The sequence below is a fragment of the Phyllobates terribilis genome, unplaced genomic scaffold (genome assembly GCF_046119375.1).
Source record: "Phyllobates terribilis strain yellow unplaced genomic scaffold, ASM4611937v1 Scaffold_11__3_contigs__length_659146591, whole genome shotgun sequence".
In the NCBI taxonomy this organism is placed as follows: domain Eukaryota; kingdom Metazoa; phylum Chordata; class Amphibia; order Anura; family Dendrobatidae; genus Phyllobates; species Phyllobates terribilis.
This window is the reverse complement of record NW_027362771.1, coordinates 262,324,108-262,340,805: the sequence shown is the minus strand read 5'-3', so window position 1 is coordinate 262,340,805 and position 16,698 is coordinate 262,324,108. Positions and strand designations below refer to the sequence as shown.

Here is a 16,698-nt window from a genome sequence, read left to right as displayed (position 1 = left end):
GGTGCCATGCATACCAGGATGGGTGATTGGGGTGCCATGCATATCAGGATGAGGGGTGCCAGGATGGGGATGGGGGCCACGTATAACAGGAAGGAGGGGCCATATATACCAGGTTGGAGGATATTAACAGAATTGGGGGACATTACCCCTATACCAGTGTCAGCAGCAAACCCCCTCCCCCATATCAGTGCATCAGGACCATATTTTTTGCTTACATTTCTTTTTCTATTTTCCTCCTCTAAAACCTAGGTGCGTCTTATGGTCCGGTGCGTCTTATAGTCTGAAAAATACGGTAGTTTTATATTTTGTATTACTCTTCAGAAAACAAATGTTAAGAGCAGAATATAAGAAGTGATATAAGTCTATTCCTGTGATGCTTAAATACTCCCGCAGATATAAGTAATTTCTAAAAATTGTCACAACTTGGTTGTCAAAATAAAAACACAGCCAAGTTATTTTTTTAAGCTCATGACACATGTCCAGCTGCTCACAGTAATTATCTACTCCAATTACAAGCCCTTTAATTGCATTTAATAGGGCTAACTGTTATGATGGTGAACATCTACATCTATATTCGGAAAATAATGTAAGATTTGGACTTATGTACAAATTACTTAATAAGATTTACATATGACTGAATTTAATTTGTTGGCATCAAACGGCCCACGTAAAAGGACATAGAAAGGTCAACTCATGATCCCAGCATTTGGTTCTAGTCTATCAATCTATATTATTAGAGCAGAACAGAGGTAAACTCATGAAGAAATGTTAGAAGATCGTATTGGGGGACCCTCAATGGTCGCTATAACAAAGGGGGTGGTACATTCTTCAGAGTTCCTCTGCCTCTAAGGTAAAACAGAAGGCACTATTTATGTTTCTGCAATCCTATATTTATAGTAACAGACAGTACATCACTACTGAAATCAAAACTTCACATTTACTTAAAGGGAATCTGTCAGCAGGTTTTTGCTATGTAATCTGAAAACAGCATGAGGTAGGGACAGAGAGCCTGATTCCAGGGATGTATCACATAGTTTACATGGTGCAGCAGCTATGATAGAATCTGCTGCATATCTAGCAGAGCTCAGTCGGTGAGCTGTGTATAACTCTGTCCACACAACTGATTGTCAGCTTACTGTGTATAGTACCACACAGTATATGATCCCCAACAATTCCGCAGAATCAATATAACATAAAAATTGGTATGTGCTCAGAAGGAAAAAGTCCAATTTAATATATAAAGAGACCTTCGGCACTAATAATGTAGAAAAAATATTTCTTATTTTGCCAAAAAACTAATTTATTAAGAATTAAAGCGACCATGAAAATGCAATAACCAATCTGAAGTTCAACATCCGCAATTTCTTTCTGAAGGTATTGGATAGTAAGTAGCATACTATCCATAGAACATTTATTAATAATTCCTTCAAACTGAGAACAGAAATCTTTCTTGTCCTGAAAAATGGTTGGCTTGAGACGAACTCAAAGGCCCTGGGGGATTCTCTAGACTTTGTGATATTTTGCAAGAGTCACATAATGAAACTCAAATGCTGCTTTTTTTCTTCAAGATTTTGTCATAGTCTCTAGATCTGATGACATCTGACGGGGTGTGTAAAAATTGTCCTGGGACTTTCACGATCCCCAACAGTTCCGAGCATGGTTTAATGCCTCCACAGCCATCCCTACAAGTACTGATTGACTTACTATTTACCTTGCCCCGATCCCCCTGATGCTCTGCCCTGGCCTGTGCTGCGCGTAGACCGAGACTGACGTCATCGCTTGAATGGCTCCCTGTTCCTCTATTGCAGGTGTGGGGAATCTCAGGCCAGCTGGCCGCAGATGACCTTTTCTCCGGCCCCTGGGCAGATTCCTGGGGACCGCAGTGCCGGGACGGCGATCGAGTTTTGATGGATCTTTAATTCATTCATGCGAGAACTGTGAGAACGCTGGGGCACATGCATTGAGGAGTGATGTCCAGATGCTGGCCAGTGTTAGAGTCTGGACATATTTCGTGGGAAGAGATAACGCGCAATGCACTCCTATCCCACAGATGAAGACAGCAGTGGCAGCCCCACTGTCTCCTGTGATGTACATGCTCCAGCCCCACTGTCTCCTGTGATGTACATGCTCCAGCCCCACTGTCTCCTGTGATGTACATGCTCCAGCCCCACTGTCTCCTGTGATGTACATGCTCCAGCCCCACTGTCTCCTGTGATGTACATGCTCCAGCCCCACTGTCTCCTGTGATGTACATGCTCCAGCCCCACTGTCTCCTGTGACGTACATGCTCCAGCCCCACTGCCTCCTGTGATGTACATGCTCCAGCCCCACTGTCTCCTGTGATGTACATGCTCCAGCCCCACTGTCTCCTGTGATGTACATGCTCCAGCCCCACTGTCTCCTGTGATGTACATGCTCCAGCCCCACTGTCACCCTTGATGTACATACTCCTACCCCACTGTCACCCTTGATGTGCATGTTCCTGCCCCACTGTCTCCTGTAATGTACATACTCCAGCCCCATGGTCACCCTTGATGTACATGCTCCAACCCCACTTTCCTGTAATGTGCATGCTATGAAACTGCAGAACTCTCACTGTTTGCATTTTATTAATGTAATGTGAGCAGTGATGAATTTCCCACTGTGAGGAGAAATGCACTATTATATATAAATCAGTTTTCAGAACAACTTAATGCTGCAAATTCTTTACAAAACTTATCTTCATAAAGAGTTGACTGCGCTCCAAACCAACGCAAACCTGGAAAAGCATTTGCATTTAGTAACATGATCAATACCACCTAACATCAATCATCTCACCAAAGAGAAGCAGTTCCAGCCATCCCATTCTGGGTTAGTTAATTAACTGTTTGACCCAATATAGCAGGTTCATTTTCAAGTTGATCATTTTGTGCGACCCTCGAATGATTATGTAAATATCGAAAATAGTTTCCACACCCCTGCTCTATTGTATTCAACTGTTTCTGCATCCTGTGAACCACTGGTGGGCGGTGTTGCAGTGCCATTTGGCACTGAACTCCCTCGACTCAGCCAATTGGTTGTCCTGGTCCGTGGGCTGAACAGGAACAGTCAAAGGGTCGGATGTGGCCCCGGCTGCAGTTTGCCCAGGATGCTATAAACATACATAGAGAGAGTTGTGTCAGTCTAGATGGGGGTGCACGGTGAGAAGCCAGCATGGCATACCTAATAGGCTAGTCAACTAGTTGTCAGCTGGGCTTTCAACCAATATATATTTGTACCGTGTTAGCCAGTAGATAGAAAAATATTTAGATTTGAGGGTCCTCAGTGGTTGATACCTTTTAATGGATAACTGAAAAGATGGTAACAGATTGCAAGCTTTCGAGACTACTCAGGTCTCTTCATCAGGCTAGTATAACCCAAAATCTGAAGAGTCGCATATTTATACACAACAGGGCACGGAGGACTCTCAAGAGTAAAACATAAAACAGAATGCAAGAACTTGTGTCTGATTCATGCAGTCTGTGGCACGGGCAGCATGAATCAGCTCACAGGTTCCCTTTAAACATATGACTGCACCCATCTACAATATCAACATGATTCCAGAAAGTGGAGTCATGTAGCGTTATTTCGTGGTGCCCCTACTTTACAGGAGGAAAGGCTGAATTCTTCCTATCAATTTCTTTTCATTTTGTAGCAAATGGGCCACTATGATAAGTTGAGTGTGAATGGTTGAGGATAATGACGTGAACAGTGTGAGTCTTCTTTCTATGTGCATATTTAATTTCCCAGAGGAGAACTGAATGGCCTATAAGCCTCCTCACACTTGCATGCCAGGCCATGTCATTCTCCACAAGGAGAAACGTTACCCCTCAGTCCTGAGTCTTCTTTCTATAAATGAAAGGAGGTTACAATCAGGATGAGCGGCTGAACAGTAGCTGATACCCTGCAAATTAAAAAACGAATATGCCAAAATCTTTGCCTAGTATTATTTATGATGACCAATAAATAATAATTAAAAAAAAATTGAAGTATTCAGCTAGAAGGAATTTTAGAACTGACATTTCATAACAAACACAAAAAATATGAATATATAATAAGCATGTTTATAACCATGTAAAATGGCCCCAAATTTATTGTGCCATTTATGCTAGACCAGGGGTGGATAATCTTTTCTGCTCTAACGGTCACACTGGCAGATTAAAAAAAATCCCAAGGGTCACAAGAATTTTTTTTTAAAGGGCATTACTTTCTGAGACATTTATTTATGGCATATCAAACTATATGTTATACATGTATATTATGTGCAGATTACACTTCTAGGACTCCCAACTATCAACAGAGTGAGAGCAAACTTCTGTGGGCACGCATCACTATATTGTAAATTACATGAATTGCTGAAAAAAAGCAAAGTGTTTCATTACTCCCATAAACTACAATGAAAATAGGCTCACTTATGCTTGGCCACCTCACCATCTTATCTATTCCTGTAACATACCTGGCGGCGTCCTTGCATGGTGGTCCATCTCCCACTGTGCAAGAGGGCGCACTTGATCTCCTGTCCAGAATGTCTCTCTGGCTTCCCTCCATGCTGTCTGTTTGTGTCTGTTTCTGCTGCTTAAGGGCGGCGCCCGATCACTTCCTGCCTTTTGTACCTGCTGTGGGTCACACCCCTTGTGCGTCCTCAGCCTATTGCTGTCTGTCACTTGGTATATAGCTCAGCAGCTCCCTTCTATCCCTGCCTGTGCATAGTGTTTCCTTCAGTGTGTGCTTGCACTCTGAAGGTGCCAGGTCCCGTCTCTTGTCTCCTGCTTTTTGTATCAGTTCCCGTGTCTGAACTGAGTCCTGTATGTCTCCTGCTTTGCGGTATCAGCTCCTGTGTCTGAACTGAGTCCTGTATGTCTCCTGCTTTGCGGTATCAGCTCCCGTGTCTGAACTGAGTCCTGTATGTCTCCTGCTTTGCGGTATCAGCTCCCGTGTCTGAACTGAGTCCTGTATGTCTCCTGCTTTGCGGTTTCAGCTCCCGTGTCTGAACTGACTCCTTTCTGTGTTCTCTTGTCTGTCCTGTCTGAACACGCTCCTAGCCTGTTCCTCTCGCCTTCTAGTGGCCGATTTCCTAGACCCGCTCCTGTGTCTGGTCTGTCCTGTCTGAACACGCTCCTTGCCTGTTCGTTCCGCCTTCTAGTGGCCGATTTCCTAGACCCGCTCCTGCGTCTGGTCTGTCCTGTCTGAACACGCTCCTTGCCTGTTCGTTCCGCCTCTCTGGGGGCCGTATTCCCAGACCCGCTCCTGTATCCCTCTGCAGTGTCGGTCTCCTCCGTACACTCAGTTCCAGTCTGAACTCTCTCCTGTCCTTTACCTGTTTTGCCTCTATGTCCGTTCCCTTCCTTTTTCTGCAGAGTCTGAACTCGTACCTAACTCCTGCTTGTTGTCTCTGCAAGTACTGTGTGAGTATCTGGCTCTGTCTTTCCCTTCCTGTCTGTTCTGTGTGAACAGAGCCCTGTCCTCCCTGCTCAGCCTTGTCTGCACTCTAGCTGTGCTTGCCTGTAACCCTCTGCCTGTATTGTTCCTGAGTCCCGGTGTGTACTGGGTCCTATCCCGCCTGTGTTCCTACCTGCTAGTGCCTCCCTGTCTGCACTCTAGCTGTGCTTGCCTTTACCCCCCTGCCTGCATACCCGCCTGCCTGCATACCAGTCGTGCCTGCCTATACCCTCCAGTCTGTGTGCCAGCCTACCAGCCTGTTCCTGTATTTCCCTGTGTGGGTCAACAGCCGTGTCCGGGGTCTGTCCTGGAGTAGCACCTGGTCCCTCTGCTCGGTTCCTCCTTGGTGCACTGGCGTCGTATGCCGTCGTGCGACCCTGGTCGGATCGGGTGAATACTTAGTCACGCCCCTCCAGGCATTCACTCTCCGGCACGGTCCAGTGGAATCACTACCAATCACACGCACACGCCGCTTAGCCCGGGCGTGTGCATAACAATTCCTTTCAGCAGAAACCAGCCACAGGCAAGCATATCTGTAACCAGATGTTTTGCATTTCACAGAATTTCATTGCAGGCTACATTTGGTCCTTAGGCCACAAGTTACGCTGTGTGACGTATTGTCCCACACGGGAGGGGGGAGCAGTGAGGAGCAGCTCCTGTCACACTGAATTACAAGTGCTCTAAAGATAATAGAACTTAACATCTCATCTTTATAGTTTATGGAGGCAGGGACAGTACACATTTTTTTTACCTCCCCGGAGTACCCCTTTAAGAGCTGCATGTTTTTATTGTGCACTGGCACTTTATTTGTTGTATTTATACATTCATATTTTTGCCCTCTGCATTTTCTTTACTATATTTATAGATAGGAATATCAAGAACCAAGCACTTTTTGATCTCTAACAAGGTCTGTAGGATCTTCTATCTGATTAATTATTTTGTCTGGGTCACTCTTTACTGTACATTTACATCATAACTTTTGCACTGTATTCCTCCACCTTCATTTATTTTATCTTGTCTTTTTTGTTGTATATGTTTTTCATTTATGTGTTTTGTCCACTTAGTTTTCAATAAAGATTTCATATTTCATTATTGGTCTTGTGTTGGATTTGTGTAGGTGTTATTATTTGTGTATATCTTCCTAATACTGCCCTAATATATCTGCTATAAAAAATAGGACCAAATGTGAACGTAACATTTCACAACTCTTCTTCCACTTTTATCATTTCACTTTTACTTTACTGCTTCTCGGTAATCTATTTTCAGCTGCTGTCCAAAATAGAAAAAACTTTTTTTCCTCTATCACGTTGTCAGGAAGTTCTCGTTTGCATCTATCTGACAATATTTTGTAAGAGTTCCCACCCATTTCTGAGAACAGTGAATGCTCCTTGTTGCAGCACTGCCACGGGTCCTATATAAACTGAGCTGAGGCTCTCGCTCCATTCGTCGCAATTATGAAGTCTCTATTGTGTCTGATAACCTTTGCTGCATTGTCAGCATGGCACGCTGGTGCAGAACAAGAGATTGTTCCAGCAGGAAACCCTGGCAATGCCTGTCCTATAAAAATGAAGAATGGAGGTAAATGTGATGAAGACGGGAACTGCCCCTATCAGGTAACTTTGCCTCCTATGACAATTCAGTTACCTAAGCAGTGGCAGCTTCTTGAAAAAACACTGAAGGAAGTACAGAGCCTTAAAGAAATGGTTAATAACCTTAAGAAATCATGTCAAGATTGCAAACTGCAGGCAGATGAAAACACAGAGAAGGAGAACACAGAGGTCCCTGATGGAGGACAGGTGAATCAAATGCAAGATCTGCAGTCTAAGATGAAGAAAATGTCCATAAGTCTGAAGAATGCACGCACCCAGATTACCAACCTGCAGGATCAGATGGAGAAGATGAGCATGAACAATGTGGACGATTACATTGACAGGAAGATGGCAAACCTGTCATCCACATTCGACAATGCGAACAAGTGTTCTGACAACTGCCAAGCTAAGGAAGGAATAAGAGGTAAGCCGCCTTTTTTTCTTGTCTCTTGTGTATATGTTACTATAACGTCTTCTACTATACCAGTATATAGTATATATAGCTTTCTCCCCAGAAACAAGCAGACAGCACTAGCAGATGTTTTTGGCAGATGATACAAATAGGCAAATAAGCCGAAGTGAAATCTGCATTCTTTTCCACATAAAGTGATATAAAAGTATTACTACATTCTGATCCTTATACACACTAACTTGCCTAAGCAAGACTCTAGTAATGAATATAAAAGAATACCAGATTACAAAACAGTAAAGTAACAACACATTTCAGATGCATGGTATAGTATCGGTGTTTTTAAAGAACATTTACTCCTGGCACCGGAGGAACAAACAATGGGAAACTTCAGATTTACCAAATGCCAGTAATGAGGAGGACTACTTTAGTTTAAGAAAACATTTCTGTTCCAAGGGCCCTGTTCTCTGCTATGTTCTACAAGTCTCTTCTAGTTTGTAACCTGATGTTCTCCTAAAAAGAAACCTTTATTTGGAAAGATCTGGGAAATAAGAATTGAGTTTAATGATGTGATAAAAATGAATTTGAAAACTAGAGAGTTGAATAAAAAACAAAAAACAAAGAAACAGGTGCATGTACGAGTTGGCATCTGTTACAGTCTTGGACAAAATATTTTCCACAAGAAGGATTTGGCATCTGATTTTAGTAAGAGAGCAGGGCTTGCTGAGTTCAAAACGACTTCCTAGGGGCTTGTTAAAGCTAAAGTGATGTTCATATATACGGAGAGAATAGAAACGAATGTGGAATATCATACATTGCAGAAATGTATAGAAAGATGGGCTGCCTTTTTAAAGCTGTCAAATGGGTGTTACTGTCTATAACCTAGCCATAACAATTTGAGTTAAAATTAACCTTTCATTCTAATGCATTTTAACTGTTTTAACTGGGACCCATAACCCTTCAATGTATGATCAGCTGGGGTTTGGAAGCCATGCCGATGTGCATAATTAAAGGGACAAGCTGTGGTAGCAGATTCAACAACCATATGAGCAGGCCCATTGTTCCAGTGTCACCAAAGAGGGCACAAGAGTGCTGTAGGCCTATGACTCCACTGATAGGCGAGGGCTCAGATGTCAGATCAACACCAATGAAACCATGATGGTCTCATCTGAGCACAGGCAATCAATTTTAAACCCCATTGATCAATGTAAACAAAAATGGTTTAAGGGATCTTGTCATCAGGCTTTTATACTCCAAACCAATGCGATCTGTGTAAAGGCATTTTAATATTGGTTACATGAATACCTTTATTTTAGAAATATAGTCTTACATTTTAGAGAATTTTTTTCCCTGAGTGGGAAAAAGGGAGAGAGGCAACAGAGTTGTAAGTACAGTGCCCGGCTACTGACCTAGTGGCTCATTGCCTCACAATTCAACAATACATTTCTCTAAAACATAAACCCAGATTTCTCAAATAAAAGTATGGATGTAATCAGCATTTTATATCAGCCTTTATATAGATGGCATTAGTTAGGGGCATACAAACCTGATGACTAATCAGCCTTTATATAGATGGCATTAGTTAGAGGCATAAAACCTGATGAATAGTTCCCTTTAAAGAGAACCTGTCACCATGAAAATGCAGTCAGGATATTATAGAGCAGGTAGAGCTGAGCAGACTGATAAATATCATTTTATAAGAAAAGACTCAGTATAACCTTTATTTTATTAATTTAAACCTTGGCTCTTTCTGGGATTTTGGGTCCAGTGGGCGGTCCTGTAAGTGATTGACAGCTCTCCCAGCAGCAGACCTTCACCGATCAGCAAGATATCACCTATGCTTAGGTAATAAGGGTTATTCCCAAGATTCAAAGTTAAGTAGATTATATAGTAGTATAACTGATGGTTAAACATGGTATAGCCCCTGAAGCACAGCCCAAAATGTTACATGGTTAAACCTAGAATAAACTAATGAAGATATAGGGTATATTGCATTTTGTTCAAAAATTAACTTCCCAGGCCTCCTGGAACAGAAAACATCTAGGGGTCTATTCAGCAAAGTACTTCCACCAGAAAAATCTTCGCCTCTTAATGAATTCAGGGACTCTTATTCTTGCACGACCGATTCATTAATACTGGTGTACGAAACGCCAGTCTTAATGAATCGGGGCTTTAGTCTGCAGTGACAAGTACATTCATACCATTAAAAGAATATAAATCAACGAAAACATGACACATAAGAACATCTCTATGTGAGGTCACCTCACTAGTGCGTGTTCACGTACAGTAAGTACACGCTACACTTCCCATGTTATACCAGTGTTTCCTAAATGAGATCAGGATGAAATATTGATGTTTATGTGTATGGGACATAAGGTTCAGTTCACTTCTGTCACTTCCTTTAGCCACTTAGCCAAAGATGGATAACTACATCTATAATACTTTATCTCCTAGAAACATCTGGAAAATGAAATGTCCGGGGAATTAACCAATAAATAAAAGAGGAAACCAATGTGCTGTGACATTATCCACCCTTCCTTTGTGGCAAGCCAAGTCTTGCGCTTAGTGATCTTCTTTCCTAGATAATGTCTATTTTGCCTACCAGAAAACCTTTTTTGAAATTGTTCACGTTAAATGTCAGATCCAAACTAGAGAAGATATCTGAACCATTAGCCTCCCAATAATAACAAATGCTGACATCAGTGTATTTTGGAAAGCTCTCCTGTAATTAATAGTCTCCAGGATGAAAAAAAAAATCTCATCCTCTAGGTGACGTAACACATGGGTCACGAGAATCTACAGAGGTTAAGAGTCATGGGAAGAATGTTCTGGAAATTAGTGGGGTGCAGTAAAGTAAAAAAACACTTATTTTCCTTGGCTGCTAGGCCAATCTGAATTTTAAAAAATATGGCTAGAAATGCCGTACTTTAAACTGTATTCCTCTAAAACCAAGTTGTGTGAAAATGACCTCTTGAAAATGATTTGTCAGCTCTCATTCCTGTCTCAATACATGCATGCCTGCTATTCCTCCTAGAAATGTATAAGATAAGTAAACTGACAGCAAGGTGTTTCCATTGCCCTTAATAACCCCTTACCGACATCCGCCGTACATAGGAGTGGGTGTATGCAGCAGGCTCCGGGGCTGAGCCTGCCCATAGCCGGCAGATGATAGCTGTGTGTCACAGCCAGGATCTGACTCTAATAACAGAGGGTGAAGCGGAGCTCCGCATGCAACTGTTAACCTGTCAATCTATGACAATGGCAAAATGCAGGCATGTGGGCATTCCATATGCCCATTGGCACCCTTGCTATGATAACCATTGGGTTGCTATGGCAGCTGGGGTCAGCTGAAGACCTCTATGCCTGCCCTCAAAAAGCTCAACTGAAACCGAGCCTGTATCTGGGCTTCAAAGGTGAGTGATTTTTGCTATACACAGCAATACTGTGACATTACTGTATACAGCTCAAGCAATCAGATTGTTTCAGGTTCTAGTCCCCTAATGGGACTAATAAATACAGTAAAAATGTTTTAAAAAACATGAAAAAAAAAATGAAAAAAAAACAAAATACAAAGATCAAATCACCCCACTCCCCTCACCCCTAAAAATAAAGATATTACAAAAAATCCAGAAAAGTCAGATCTATCAAAATATAAAATTAGTTAACCCGATCTGTAAACACCGTAAACAGAAAAATTAAAATCACCAAAATTAAATTTTTTTGGCTGCCACATTGCTTCTTACTGCATTTTTTTGTGGCAATCAAAATGTGTCATATCTATCTATCTCAAAATGGAATCATTAAAAAACATTGTCTCTCAAAAAACAAGACCCCACACTGCTCTATCGACCAAAGAATGAAAAGGTTAAGGGTCTCGGAAAATGGCGACACAATCAAAATTATTTTTTTTTTACAAATTTAGAATTTCTTTCCACCACTAAAATAATTTAAAAAAGGGTAAGTTTGGTGTCGCTGTAATTGTATTGAACCATATTTCTAGGTCATTTTTACCACACAATGTACGTCGTGAAAACAGTTCCCAAAAATCAATGTCAGAATTGCGTGTTTTTCGCATTTTCACCACAGTTGGATTTTTTTTTCCTGTGCTCCAGTACACTATGTGGTAAAATGAATAGTGTCACTCAAAAGTACAATTTATCCTACAAAACCAAGCCCTAATACATCTATGTGGACAAAGAAATAAAAAAGTTATAGCCTTGGAAGAAGGGGATCAAAAAACAAAATTGCAAAAATTGAAATTGTCCATGTCGGGAAGGGGTTAATAATGTGCTGCGCTATATATCCTACACCATTGGCAATACTTGGACTAAAAAAAAAACAAGTAGATCAATTGGAATATAAGTTGGTATGCATGCAACACGTAGGCGTATGTTCACACGGGCCACTAAACAGACAAAACCTAAGATAAAAACAAAATAGCAATAGTGCATGAAAATAATATAGGGTACTTAGTTTACGTGGTTTTGATCAAAAAAACGCAAAAGCCATCCCACCGTGTCAAGACGACCCTATTTGGGACGGTCCTATCCTCTAGTATTAAAACCTTACCATATGTCAAATTAAATGAATGTGAATAAGGGTCAAGCAGGACCTAGAACGTGACTAATGGACACCCTGCGAAGGGGAGCTATATAAACATAATGCCCAGTTCAAAGAAAAGGGAGGCCATGCCATTATTTGCACTGAGGGCAAAAACTTGAAATAAAAATCTAAAGAGATGAACTGGAATATAAGTTGGTATGAATGCTCGACCTTTATTCACATTCAGGTCATTTGACATATAGTAAGATTTTAATACTAGAGGACAGTTCCCTTTCAAGCCTATGCAGACTATAGTGAAGTAACTGACCCCTTTGTGATTGCCACGCTGTTACAGAACTAACAGTATACAGGTAAAATGGACAGTCATACACTACCGTTCAAAAGTTTGGGGTCACCCAGACAATTTTGTGTTTTCCATGAAAACTCATACTTTTATTTATCAAATGAGTTGCAAAATGAATAGAAAATGTAGTCCAGACATTGACAAGGTTAGAAATAATGATTTTTATTTGAAAGAATAACTTTCTCCTTCAAGCTTTGCTTTTGTCACAGAATGCTCCCTTTGCAGCATGTACAGCATTGCAGACCTTTGGCATTCTAGCTTTTAATTTGCTGAGGTAATCTTGAGAAATTTCCCCCCATGCTTCCTGAAGCCCCTCCTACAAGTTGGATTGGCTTGATGGGCACTTTTTGCGCACCATATGGTCAAGCTGCTCCCACAATAGCTCAATGGGGATGAGATCTGGTGACTGCGTTGGCCACTCCATTACAGATAGAATACCAGCTGCCTGCTTCTTCCCTAAAAAGTTCATGCTTAATTTGGAGGTGTGCTTTGGGTCATTGTCCTGTTGTAGGATGAAATTGGCTCCAATCAAGCACTGTCCACAGGGTATGGCATGGCGTTGCAAAATGGAGTGATAGCCTTCCTTATTGAAAATCCCATTTACCTTGTACAAATCTCCCACTTTACCAGTACCAAAGACCATCACATTACCTCCACCTTGCTTGACAGATGGCGTCAGGCACTCTTCCAGCATCTTTTCAGTTGTTCTGCGTCTCACAAATGTTCTTCTGTGTGATTCAAACACCTCAAACTTTGATTCGTCTGTCCATAAAACTTTTTTCCAATCTTCCTCTGTCCAATGTCTGTGTTCTTTTGCCCATATTAATCTTTTCCTTTTATTAGCCAGTCTCAGATATGGCTTTTTCTTTGCCACTTTGCCCTGAAGGCCAGCATCCCGGAGTCGCCTCTTCACTGTAGACGTTGACACTGGCGTTTTGCGTGTACTATTTAATGAAGCTGCCAGTTGAAGAGCTGTGAGGCGTCGATTTCTCAAACTAGAGACTCTAATGTACTTGTCTTGTTGCTCAGTTGTGCAGCAGGGCCTCCCACTTCTCTTTCTACTCTGGTTAGAGCCTGTTTGTGCTCTCCTCTGAACGGAGTAGTACACACTACTGTAGGAAATCTTCCGTTTATTGGCAATTTTTCGCATGCAATAGCCTTCATTTCTAATAACAAGAATAGACTGTCGAGTTTCACATGAAAGTTCTTTTTTTCTGGTCATTTTGAGAGTTTCATAGAACAAACAAATGTAATGCTCCAGATTCTAAACTAGCTCAAAGGAAGGTCAATTTTATAGCTTCTCAAATCAGCCAAACCATTTTCAGCTGGGCTAACATACTTGTGCAAGGGTTTTCTAGGGTTTTCTAAACATCCATTAGCCTTCTTGCACAGTTAGCAAACACAATGTACCATTAAAACACTGGAGTGGTGGTTGTTGGAAATGGGCCTCTATACACCTGTGTAGATATTGCAATAAAAACAAGACGTTTGCAGCTAGAATAGTCATTTACCACATTAACAATGTATAGAGTGTATTTCTGATTAATTTAATGTTAGCTTCATTGAAAAAAATGTGTTTTTCTTTAAAAAATAATGAAATTTCTAAATGACCCCAAACTTTTGAACGGTAGTGTATATGAGATCCATTGATCCAATGTATTTTCACAGTATCTTCTATTCCACTTGTGAGCCGATCACAGGTAACGGTGGTTTTCATACAGCTGCCTAAAGTTTCCTCTTTATCCTTTTCAATTTTAGACATACAGATTTTCTTCAAAGACTGTTCGGACTACTACAAGTTGGGCAAAAGGCTAAATGGCATTTACCAAGTTATGCCAGATCCAAGAAATAAGACATTTGAAGTCTTCTGCGATATGGAATCTATGGGTGGAGGTTGGACGGTGGTGCAGAGGCGTGAAGATGGCCGCATAAGCTTTAATAGGACATGGGATGAATACAAAAATGGTTTTGGCAACCTTAGTGGGGAGTTTTGGTTAGGAAATGATAGGCTTCATCTCTTGTCTAAAAGTAGTAACATGATACTTAGAATTGAACTTGAGGACTTTAAGGGTATTAAAGAATATGCCATTTATGACCAGTTCTATGTGGCCAATGAATATCTTAAGTATAAATTGTCAGTCAATGGCTATAGTGGAACGGCTGGTGATGCACTCCACTTCAGCAAACAGTATAACCATGACCAAAAATTTTTCACTACCCCAGACAAGGACAATGACAGGTATCCTTCTGGAAACTGTGGAGCTTACTATAGTTCTGGATGGTGGTTTGATGCATGCATGTCTGCAAATCTTAATGGGAAATACTATGAGAAAGAATACAAGGGAGTGCGGAATGGGATTTTCTGGGGTACGTGGCAAGGTGTTTCTGAGGAGAACATAAACAGTTTCAGGCAAGCTTTTAAGGCTGCAAGGATGATGATCAGACCAAAAGACTTTTCAACATAAACACAAACATGGTATGTGAGAAACTGTCAAAGCATACAGTAAATGTAATCATATCTCTAGGAATATTCTTGTCTACTAATTATTTTCAAAGATCTTGAAAACTGAGAAAGTAATTAAAAGGTTATGTACTAAGTGCTACCAGGGCTTACTAGGGAAGGAGCTACTATAACCATATGATCTAAGGTGATACTGAGGCTCTTTAGTACACAAGTTCACGCTGTGATACCTACAGATCGAACCTTTATGGAGTACACACCTTTGCACCTAAAACCCTTCTGACACCCACCTGACATGCAGGAAACTGTGCACAAATAAAGGAGGGTGCTGGCAATAACTAGCAGATGACAACCTGCTGAAACAGCTCTGATAAATAGGGTGGCATTATTAGACTACTGACTGCTTACTCCGATATAAATATGTAATAAATGTGACAGCAGCATTGTGATAATGGCATACAAGTAGCTATCTCTCATGTGTCATCTATCTGTAAATATGGTGTCGTCTGAGTACAATCTACATACAGTTTATAAGCTGCGTCATATTCGTAAACTAAATTATTACATGGAAATCAATCTCACTTCAAACACCGTGGCCCACATGTCCCAGATCCTGGCTTTCTGACAGATTTCCTGCTGTAATGCAACTATGATTACTTCTAATCACTGAGATCCTGGTAACAATGTCAGCAAATCCATGACCAGAAATGCTCATAGGACGTCAGGATCACAAATCAGTGATGGCTGATTTATCTTCCCTACAGACAAAACAAAGAATGAAAGGAAGAAGCAACACATTGAACACTGTACATGAATTACAATTGGAGGAGGCTGATGGACTAGGCTGGGCACATGCTCCTCCATCAGTCGTCAGTTTGAGAACAGAAGTGCTGCAATAACAAATGTAGGAGGAGTACCTGTAAAGCTTATGCATTATTATTAGAGATGAGCGGATCGCTTCGTGTAGCCCTGATTCATGGTCCAGGTCAGTGCTCTCTGTTCATGCACAGGAGCTTAGCAAAGTTCCTGACCTTCTGGGTTCCTTGGTGCGGTGTTTGATTCTCTGGTCTGGTGTGATGTCATCTGTGCGTTGTGTCGCGCACAGATGATGACACACCAGCACAGCAAATAATAAGAGGAGTCTGGAAGGTCAAGAAATTCTCACAGCTCCTGTCCAAGGCCAAAGAGCATTGACCTGAACCATGAATCAGGGTTGTGTCAAGTGATCAACTCATCTCTAATTATCCTGTACCTAACACATCTGTGAAAAAAAAGATAATGCGGACAACCTCTTTTAATGGGAAAAAAGAATCTTTTTTATTACTTTCCACTAGATTCCAGTCCTCTAATAAATAAAGTGTCCATCATTCATTTTCTTACCGCACTTGCAATAACGAACAGATGTGACTGATTAAGTCCATAATGTAGGATGAGAGACATTATATTTATTGGCTGTAGGTACCTATACTCGCTGTATTTATGAAGAACGTGCTTGTTATTAGATGTTTCTAAAGAGAATATATTTTATTATACTGTCTGTATATTGTAATACGGCCTAAGAATGTTCTAGCAGCACAGAATAAATGAGAAACACAACATTATTGTTCGAGTCTTTCTTTCGTGATAATAGTGAAACTGCACATTTTCTAGTTTTCCTTCCTACAACTCCGCGTGGTGAAGCAGTCAGAGGTTTTCACTTCCCATACTGGAATGCACGACATGCACTTGACTTAGGACTTTACCATTTTAGGGCTGAATGTTAATCTTGTAAAATATCAAAGTAAACATGTGAGCGGGCAAAGTTTAAGTTGTGTTACTGGATAAAATATGATCCTCACATAGTACAGCTATAAAATAGTTTTGTTAGGAATTCGTC

General features: G+C 41.1%; 2 protein-coding genes across 5 annotated transcripts in view; one reads left to right on the top strand and one right to left on the bottom strand.

The window, feature by feature from the left end:
• The window catches only part of CCDC146 (coiled-coil domain containing 146), a 177,279-nt gene that overhangs the window by 114,202 nt on the left and 46,379 nt on the right, over positions 1–16,698 (bottom strand). The gene's annotated exons all lie outside the window — the stretch shown is intronic.
• Positions 6,800–15,416, top strand: FGL2 (fibrinogen like 2). The gene is made up of 2 exons (XM_073652279.1): positions 6,800–7,470; positions 14,120–15,416. The coding sequence occupies exons 1-2, from the start codon at positions 6,912–6,914 to the stop codon at positions 14,824–14,826; spliced, it is 1,266 nt and encodes a 421-aa protein (XP_073508380.1). The 5' UTR covers positions 6,800–6,911; the 3' UTR covers positions 14,827–15,416.